General features: G+C 39.9%; 1 protein-coding gene across 1 annotated transcript; it reads right to left on the reverse strand.

The window, feature by feature from the left end:
• Positions 1–4,152: 4,152 nt before the first annotated feature.
• On the reverse strand, positions 4,153–4,728 carry LOC143545871 (uncharacterized). The gene has a single exon (XM_077037668.1). The coding sequence runs from the start codon at positions 4,726–4,728 to the stop codon at positions 4,153–4,155; it is 576 nt and encodes a 191-aa protein (XP_076893783.1).
• Between the last annotated feature and the right edge of the window lie 6,038 nt (positions 4,729–10,766).

Below are 10,766 nucleotides of genomic sequence, written 5' to 3' on the forward strand. Positions count from 1 at the left end.
TTGGAAAACTAGGTAGCCATATCCTCTTTAGAACCCAAGGTGAAAGGTAGGTTGGAAGAAGAAAAGATCATACCTTTTTAAAAGAAACAATGGATGACACCGTGGGAAAGCAAGTTATGATTCGAGGGATTAAAGGAGAAAATGTGGAGAGGTTTGAAGTGACGGTTCTTGAGAAGTTATAAAGAGATTCTATGAATTTCGAATCTCCAAAGAATGGCCCAGCTGTTGCCTTAGGTAACAAAATGACCTCCTGTCATAAGTGTTGATTCAATCAGGCACAATAGGAGGCAGTCATCAAACTTAAAGTAGCAATAATGATCAAAAGGTCACTACGAGAAGCTTCTAGCTTCCACTCTAAGTTTCAAACGCGGAAACTTTAGGTCATAAGCTTCTAGCTTCCGGACCACACGACAAGGAAATGTTTTTCCGCTCTTGGGCTTCAATAAACAAGCTCAAAACAACAAAATGGGTATATGCATTGGTCTATGAAGAGGCATGCCGCTAAGCCTAAAAGCATTAAACACCCAGGGGGGACATCAAGAAGAAAACGAGTTGAGTCACAAGCATTCATCATTGCCATCCTAATACTTCTAACCGGGAGGGGGGGGGGGGTGGGCTGATGATGTGGGTACCCTTACCCACTCATAAGTCAGGGAAGCTTAAGAGTCAAAAAGCAGCAAGCACAAGCTGTTAGATCAGGAAGCTCGAAGCTTCCCCAACAAGATTCCTAAGTTGACCAGGGAAGCTCCTTGTTACAGAATTCCTCAGATAAGTCACCTCTGATGTGACATAAAGCTGAAACCTACAATAAAACAACTATGTTGACATGGAAGACAAAAGTAGAATACAAGTTGCACGAAAATGATATTGCTTTGTGTACATGAGCTGAAAGAGGAGTTGACCCTTTCCCCTTAAGAAGCTTAAGCTTTCCCAAGAGAAGCTTCTGACTGCCTATAAAAGGAACGCTTTAGCCAAAGGTATCTTTCATTCTCATCATCCTATTTCTCTCTACTATCTCTTCATACTTACTCTCCTATAGAGGTGCACAAAAAACCCAAACCCGGAATCGGACTCGAAAAAAATACCCGGAACCGGTTTTTTTAATACTCGGGTTTTTGATACCCGTACCTGACCCTACCATAGGATACAGATAGGGTATATGTTTCAGTACCAAAACCCGTACCCATAACCGAACCTGATTTATACCCGGTAATACCCGAAAACCGGAACCGGTTCCATACCCCGAACCGGGTTTCTCCAATACCCGAAACCGGATTTTTCAAATACCCGATTTATATCCGAAATTACCCAAAAAATACCTGAAAAATACCCGAAAATACCCCTAAAAAGTGCAACCTCTTAAAATGTCCAATCTATACCCGAAAAATACCCAGGAAAAAGCCCGGAAAAAAAAACTAAAAATAGGGTTTATTCAATACCCGGAAATAGGGTATTCAAATACCCGGTTTTAGAATACTCGGTTCTATACCCCGGCCGGAACCCGATGCATAGGGTATGATTTTTAGAGACAATACCCGGACCCGAAACCAGCCCGGGTATTGCCAATACCCGGTCATACCCGAACCCGGTTCCATACCCGAACTCGGGTATTTGAAAAAACCCGATTTGTGCACCTCTACTCTCCTATCAACCATTTTATCATATCACTGAGATACCGGAGGTTGATTGTAGGAGACCTCCTCTAACTGTGAGACTAACCGGTCGTGTTTTTTTTTATCTTAGCAGGTTATGAAGCTCCGCTAGTGACATACTCTAAAACCTCCATACTTCCTTTGCTAGCTATACCCATTGTAGCAACATAAATAATCATTTGGATCATAATTTAATTGGTTAACAAAATCTGGGCTTTATCTTAATATCAATGGGCTGGAAATTAAAAAGAAAAATGTGGGTTTGTTCACGAAGCAAAGGGTGACGTTATCACAGTTTGTAATGGGTCATATCATGTGAAATGAGTTCTCCTGTGTCTTTAAGTAAAAAAGAAAAAACAAAGTTCACCTATGTTGCATAACTCATTAAGTGGTACTTACGTTGTACTACGTTAACAATATTTAATTGTTAATGATATGTGTTTGATAATAAGTCTACTAATGTGCCGTTAATGGGCCTTATCATACGGTAACGGACTAATGGTTGTATTCGGTTACACCAAGTTACATTGCGTACTATGTTTTTAGATCATAACATGCATTGAGGTATAAATGTACTATGTTTTATGGCTCGTCTACTAATTCACCGTTAATGGGCGTTCATATGTGTTAATGATTTGCATTAGGTACGCTAAGTCATTTTAGATTTTTAACGAGTCCTCTTATGTGTCAATGACAAGCATGTTTTTGTTGGAGATTTTCAACAGCTAACTCAGTCCATCGACAGATATGCCGATAACCAGAACTATTTTCTTTTTTCAAGTAAGTTGTCGCGGCTTAGCACTTGAAGCCGCAATGACGACCATTAGAAGAAATTTTTAGTCAAACCCGCAACAACTACCATTAAAAGTAGTTTTTTTTTCCTTTTATAGATTTTAATTTACTGTGTGTTCATCTAATCTTCTTTCATTTTTCTAACTGTTCCTTTCGAAGTTTTACTCAACTCAAACTCATATATGTTTATAGGATCACATCCTATACATTAACGATGTCCAAAGACGCCATGGTTATTTCATAAAAATCTATACCTCCCGAGGTTAGGTTTAAATTTAAATCTTTAAAAAATTTGTTTCATTATATCACTCATGATAAAATGACAACTTGTAACAAAGAAAAGAAATTATAAGCATGGATAACAAAGAATAATAATATCTTCCTCGACAAACAACCAAAACACCGAGACTAAAAAATGATTTAGATGTGTCATCATGATTCACGCTTTGATGATGTCCTTAGAATATCTATCCATAGTATCGTTACAATATATTCAATAAATAAATCCAATTATATGTCGGTATATACATAAAATATATGTTCCAAAAGAAAAATAGAAGGGATTAAACACTTTTTTGTCTAGTGACTGAACTTTGAACTTCTTCACCAAGAGACATAACCCTCTAGCACTTGGCCAACTAGCCAAGTGGACGAATGCCTTTTGTCTAAATGAGAGAACCACAAAGTAACTAAAGAAGGACCGGTAGCATGCTTTCGACCAAATCATTTCATGATCATTCCCTTTCTATATAAACTCAATCCTACATATATATCTTACATAATAAATAGCATCATATACCAATGCTGATCTCTATGAACATCTTCGAAACCTAATCGTCAATAGCGACACGTAACAAACATATAAATTGCAAAGTATGTTTATTTGCTTTTCTTAGTATCAAGACAAAGATTGCTTAGATCATATGTAGCCAATTGGAAGAATCGTCTAGGAAATGATTGAACAAAGGTTACGTGCAATCCATTTACATAGCCATCCATGCGTGTACATCATGTTTCGCTAGTTTCAAACATTTTTTTCAAAAGGGGTAGTCTTGACTAACAAAGTTTGGCCCCTCCATACTTTTGGTATATGTTGTTTGTAAATTAACTATGTCAGTTGGCCAAAGAATTAAATAAGAAAAGTTTCATATAATCATTCAAATCTTCAAGCTCAAAGAATTGAATAAGAAACAAACTTTGTTAGTTGGCTACTGTTGCTACAACGGGTATAGCGGCAATGTAGGTATGGTAGGGTGATGATATGGACGCTTCCAGGGTCACCTCCCAGCTTCCAGCTTGTACCTACAACACAAAAGAACTCGTTAGAAGGGGACCGGAGACCGGGGTCTCTGGACCACCCTCTGATGCTCAACATTAGTAATTTATCCCATGAAAGTATATAAATTGTAAATATATATGTGTGTGTGTGTGTGTGATGGCACTAGTTATAAGAACCGAAGAGGGAGAGAGTTTTTTTTTTTGAGTTGAGAGACAAATTTGAAACAATTTTCTTTTTTCATATCCAAAATGCAAAACAAACTTGAAATTTAAACATGCATGGGATGTAGGTTCATCACCCATATTCCTTATTTAATGCCACTAACTCCTATCATGTGCTAACTTCCCTAACATGCAATATACTACTTCAAACAAATATGCAGTAATGAAAACGTGGGAACATGCAGACTTGGGGCTCAATCCATAAATCTCATGGGTTTCTTGACTTCTCTAGTGGGCCTTGCTTTGATCCGAAGTCCTTGATGTTCCGGGCTAGTTGACTCGGCTTGTTGGGCTGTATCATCCCCCTCTCCATCAAATTTACATTGTCCCCAATGTAATCAAGGTCTGGAAATTGCAGCTTTAGTGAATTTAGATTTTCCCAAGTAGCTTCTTCAAGATTATGCTTTTCCCATTTGACTAAAACCTTTGGATCACCATTTGAGTTGGTACATGAGTTGAGGATGGCTTCTAGTAAAAATGCTAACTCTTCTTTTGGTTCGAATTCAGCCAGGTCACCTTTAGAGTCAGCAGCGTTTCCATAAGATGGTTTTAACAATGAAACATGAAATACCGGGTGAATTTTCGACCCTACATGTAACTCTAATTTGTTGGCAACTTCCCCTATCCGCTCGATGACCTTGTAAGGTCCATAAAAAAGTCTTGAAAACTTCTGGTTGGTACGGTTACGGACCGAGGTTTGCCTATACTTATGCAAGCAAAGATAAACAAAGTCACCGATTGAAAAGTGCTTGTCAAGTCGTTTTTTGTTGGCCTGCGTCACCATTTTTTGTTTTGACACTTCAATGGAATGCTTCAAGGAACTCATAATTCTTTGATGTTCGAGTAAAGAATTCTCGATGGACCCCGTTGTTGTTGATCCGGGAATATAGTCGTGAATAGAAGTGACATCTCATCCATATACGGCTTTGAAAGGGGACATGTTTATTGATGAGTGGTGACTAGTGTTGTAGCAGAATTCAGCCAAATATAACAGTCTTTCCCATGTTCTCGGTTCATCATAGACAAATGCGCACAAATACATTTCAAGGCAACGGTTAACGACTTCGGTTTGACCATCCGTTTGTGGATGGTAGGCGCTGGAGTGTAGTAGTTTCGTGCCCATGAGTTTAAACAGCTCCTTCCAAAACCGGCTGAGAAATAATGGGTCTCTATCCGAGACAATAGTATTTGGAAGGCCGTGTAAATGATAAATTTCATGCATAAAGATCGAAGCCAAAGTAACAGCAGTGTAATTAGGAGACAAGGAAATAAAGTGTGCATACTTTGAAAGTCGGTCGACGATAACCCAAATGCAAACCTTGCCTTTTGATGGTGGTAAATTGGTGATAAAGTCCATTGATATGTCATGCCATGGCTGTGACGGTGTTGGAAGCGGTTGAAGAAGGCAGTACGGTTTATGATTGGGATTTTTGATTGCTTGGCAGACCTCACAACTCTTAACAAATTGTGCAACATCCTTCTTCAAGCCAAGCCATGTGAAGGTACTTGAGAGTCTTCTGACCATGGCATTGATACCCACGTGACCACCGATAAATGAAAAAAAAATTCCTTGAGAAGTTGTGCTCGGATATTGGATATCGGTGGTATAAGCAATTTCCCAGAGATGAAAACCAAACCATCTCTAAACACGTGGTTAGGGTAAGCAGTTGGATCGGCAGCTATACTTGTTGCAAATTCTTTACCTGTTGGATCAGTAGTATAGTATGTACGAAGGTTATCGAGCCAAGTTGCTGTTTGAAATGAGATAGCGAGCATGGAAGGGATATCCACCCTGCTAAGCGCATCTGCCACGGTATTCTCCCTACCCAGCTTGTTTAAAACTTCAAAGTCATACCCCATAAGTTTTGTGACCCACTTCTACTGCTCTGGTGTTTGGATTGTTTGTGTTAGAATATGTTTCAGGTTATGATGGTCCGTATAGATACGAAACCGACGACCCAAGAGATATTGACACCACTTTTTAACAGCCTCTGTGATGGCGTATAACTCTTTTGTATAAGTGGATTGACCTTGCATGGTTGGGCATAACTTTTTGCTAAAAAAAGTGATCGGTTTGTTTTCTTGTGATAGAACCGCTCTAATAGCCATACCCGAAGCGTCCGTTGTAACATCAAATGGTCTTGTAAAGTTTGGAAGAGCTAGCGTGATTAATTGTTGCATGTGTTTTTTTAACTTTTTGAAGGCGGCGTCAGCATTTTCCTTCCATTTAAATTCCTTCATCTTCAGAATGTCCGTTAGGGGGGCTGATATTTGGGCATAGTTTTGAACAAACCGCCGATAGTACCCGGTAAGTCCCAAGAACGCCCGTATCGTGGTGAAGGATATCGGCTGGGGCCATTGTTGGATGGCCGCTATCTTCTCGGCTTCCGGTGATACTCCTTGACCCGAGATTCGATGACCAAGAAACGAGATATCCGTCACTCTAAAAACACACTTAGAAGTTTTCGCATGGAAATGATTCTGTTGTAGCTTGTGAAATACATAACGGAGGTACGTATAATGTTCCTCACGTGTACCATTGTAGATGAGTATATCATCAAAAAACACGAACACAAAGTGACGAAGCACCGGGCGAAAGAGGTCGTTCATGGCCGATTGAAATGTGGAAGGCGCATTCGTAAGGCCGAACGGCATCACTAGAAACTCATAATGGCCATCCGATGTTCGAAATGCGGTCTTGTGAATATCCTCTTGAGCTACTCGGATTTGATGATAGCCGGAGCGCAAGTCGATCTTGGAGAATACTGTTGCACTGTATAATTCGTCGAGGAGTTCGTCTATCGTTGGGATCGGGAACCTATCCCTGACCGTTACCGTGTTCAAGAAACGGTAGTCCACACAAAATCGCCATGAACCATCTTTTTTTTTTACTAACAAAACAGGGGATGAATATGGGCTTTGGGTTGGTCGGATTATACCGTCATGTAGCATTTCGGTAATGAGTTGTGCCATAATCTGCTTTTGGAAGTGGGGGTAACGATATGGTTTAACATTGACTGGTTGGTTATTGTTGAGTAAGGGAATATGGTGGTCGTGGTATCTGCTTGGTGGAAGAGTGTGAGGTATCTCGAAAACGGGGTGGAATAGGTCTAATATTGCTGTAGTGTTGGGGTCAACGATGGTGTTAGGTGGGATTTTCTTGGGTGCTTTTGGTTCCATGGTGAGGGTGTGAATAGATGCAACGAAGCCATATTTGAGCATAGTAGATAACGAGCTCAAAGAAACTTGTTGGGTTCGTGGTTCACCTCGTAAGGTACAGTGGTTGCCATCTTTAACGAATGAAATTTGTGGCACCGAGAAACCAGCCGTTATGGATTCGAGTGCACCCAACCAGGATATACCTAAAACAACGTCGGCACCCTCCACTGGTAGCACAAAAAACGGGATTGTAAACTGAGTTTTCTGTAGTTGTAGGGCTACATCAGGGCAATAACTAGAGCAATGGATGAATTGGCCATTGCCGACCATAACTCGGAACGGTTCGAGAGGGTTGGCAGGGAGACTTAATTGTTCCGCGATTTGTGGTTGCACAATGTTATGTGTGTTGCCGCAGTCGATTAACACCGTGACTGGGCATGATTTGATGAAGCCTGTTATTCGTAAGGTTTGAGTTGATGACATACCAAAGTATGCGGCGGCGGATAAGGACCAAAGTTGTTGTTTTGGTGTATCTTCCGGTGGAGCGTTGTCGTTTAGATCTGGCATGGAATTGTGTTCGTCAGTATCCACAATTAGGAGGAAATGGGGGGGAGGTGAACACTTATGTCCGGGTACAAATTTCTCCGGGCAACGAAAGCAAAGGTCGTCTTTCCTGCGTTGTTGGATAGCTTCAGGTGATAGTTTTGTGAATGGTAACGGTTTTGGTGGGGATTGAAGGGTTGTTGGTGTAGGGTTTTGGTAGTGAGTATCGGTGGGGGTCGAAGGAACGGCGAGGTTGCTGGTGGATATGGTCGACATGGGATTGTTGGAATATTGTTTGGTAGAGTATGTGAATTTAGGTTTATGGGAAAAGGCCAGTTTGTCTTCCACGAGTTGGGCCAAGCCACATGCATCGTAATATGTTGTAGGTTTAAGGATGGCTAATTCCGCTTGGATTTCTGGTTTAAGGCCCGAGATAAAACAGTTCTTTAGGGTTTGTGGGGATAACCCTGTTACTTGGTTACTGAGTCTTTCGAATTTAGTTTGGTAGGCTTTAACCGTCGTGGTTTGGCGTAATTTTAGGAGAGTTTCTTCGTGGTTATCGTATGTTGACAGGCCGAAACGAAGTTCGACTTGTCGTTTAAACTCGTCCCAAGATCCCAGGAGGTTGTTGTTGTCTAAATGTTGGTACCAAGCTAGAGCATCCCCAATGACGTGGAACGCGGTTAGGTCTACACGTTCCTCCGGTTATTGTAGTACAAAAAGAAACTCTCCGCCTGGAAAATCCAACCGAGAGGGTTCGTACCATCGAATAATGGAAGTAAGATTTTGGGTGTTTTGGGGTTATTATGGTTGTATGAAGAAGAGGAAGGAGGAGTATCCTTGTATTTTGGAATGTTTAGGTGTGGGGAATTTTTGTTGTCTGCGGTTAAGTGATCCGAAAGGGTGGTGATGTGGGTGACCAAATTCGCGGTGGTTGCTGTTTGTGAATCGATTTTGGTGTTTAGTGATTTGGTGGCTTCAATTAAGGCGGTAAGCTAGGTGATATTTCGGTCGGCAGCGGTGTTGTTGGCTGAGATGAGTTGTGTTATGAGGTCAGTAAGTGGTGGTTGGGCATCGTCACTGACGGTATCCCGGTGAGGTGGCATAGGGGCAGGTGAGTTGAGAATGAAAGCACCAAATGATGGCACTAGTTATAAGAACTTGAGAGGGAGAGAGTTTTTTTTTTTTTGAGTTGAGAGACAAATTTGGAACAATTTTCTTTTTTCATAACCAAAATGCAAAACAAACTTGAAATTTAAACATGCATGGGATGTAGGCTCATCACCCATTTTCCTTATTTAATACCACTAACTCCTATCATGTGCTAACTTCCCTAACATGCAATATACTACTTCAAACAAATATGCAGTAATGAAAACGTGGGAACATGCAGACTTGGGGCTCAATCCATAAATCTCATGGGTTTCTTGACTTCTCTAGTGGGCCTTGCTTTGATCCGAAGTGCTTGATGTTCCGGGCTAGTTGACTCGGCTTGTTGGGCTGTATCAGTGTGTGTTTGTCTGTTGTATGTATGCATGCATGCATGCATGTATGTATGTATGTATACTATGCAAGAGAAAATAGTAGTTAAGACCCGAGGGTTAGAAAGCAGTTGAGGCGATTTCAGTATGCTTAACCGATAACTGGTTGTTGGGGTTGATGTAAGCTGATAGTGTTATGCCTCAGCAGCTCGTGGACCTAGCAGATCAGAGGACTAACAGCTCAATTAATGATAATTACTCTTTGGAGAGGGAGATCTCTTAGTGAGTTTAGAGATAATATTCTTGAGAGTATTATTCTAGAGTATGAGAATATAGTGAGAAAGTGGAGAGTTGTAAATAAGAGAGAGTAGAGAGAATGAGATGATAACACAATATGCGGGGTCTCCTTTTATAGGCATTGTGAGAGCTTCCCGAAGGAAGCTTAAGATTATATAAGAGGAATTAGTCAACTCCTCATTTTAGCTTACTCAGACAAGTCATCCCTCTTTGATGTTACTTGTAGTCTAATTTGAGCCTACAAGCAGACATAGTTGGTTTTCCTCATACTTCAGCTTTATGTCACAGCAGAGGTGACAGCCTGAGGTTTACAGTAGCGAAAAACTTCCCTTGCTAGCCCAGTTATGATGATGAAACTTCAAGCTTCCCAGCTAGAGCTTGTGGCTTCTTAGTTATTAGACTTCTTTAGCTTGTGAGTGGGTATGGGTACCCACGTCATCAGGCACTATAGCACAATCTCATGTGGATTACTACCCGCCATGAAAAACGATAATATCATGTCATATTAAGTGTTAACATGTTGCATGTGCAAATCAATTTTTGAATGAAAGCTAGTAATATTAATTGAAATGAAACTTTAAAGCAATAAACTTTTTTCCTTAATAGCAAGTTAGATAAGGATATACTGTGGTATTTGCTTTTTTCTATTTTAATTATATGCATGGTTGTCACTGTTTATATAATTGAGAGCCTTCTCAACAGGTACTCTATATTGTTGTGAGTAGGTTCTTTATATTATATAGAGTAGTTGTAAGCGGTTGTTAGTGAAGGAGATAAATAAACTTTTCTTTATGAGTAAATTTAGAGAAACAATGTTCATCCTCTCTAATTTTCTAATGTTTTTTAAAAGTGGTTGTGATCGGAAGAGAGATCAAAGGTAATGATAAAAATATTATTTAATTGAAAAGAAAAAACATATAGTATTTATTAGTATAATTATAAAGATAAAGATAGAGATGCTACTGTAAATGCTCTGATAAGTATGGTCCTATTCATAGTGGAGCTTAGATCTCCTTCTCCAAGTTAGGTCAAAGATATCTAGAATATATATAAATGAAACCCCTAAAATCCTACGTGTCGCGATGTGGTCGTTCCCCCTTTTATGAAAGCCGCCAGATTGCTTGATTTTTAAATGGAGGCCTCTCATTGATTTAACCCAAATTCATGGGTATAGTACCAAAATTTTAACCTATTTTAATTTATGATCCCTTATCTTAGGTCATTTCAATATTTGAATTAAAGTTTATTTTTTTTAAAGGTAAATCCTAACCGATATTCATTCATTAACATTAGTGGTGAAATAAAGAAAAATAAGGAAATTTCAACATTGAAGTTGCAGGCC

This window comes from Bidens hawaiensis, unplaced genomic scaffold, assembly GCF_021521415.1.
Source record: "Bidens hawaiensis isolate Kalapana, Puna unplaced genomic scaffold, B.hawaiensis_p1.1 tig00000904_1, whole genome shotgun sequence".
Lineage (NCBI taxonomy): Eukaryota > Viridiplantae > Streptophyta > Magnoliopsida > Asterales > Asteraceae > Bidens > Bidens hawaiensis.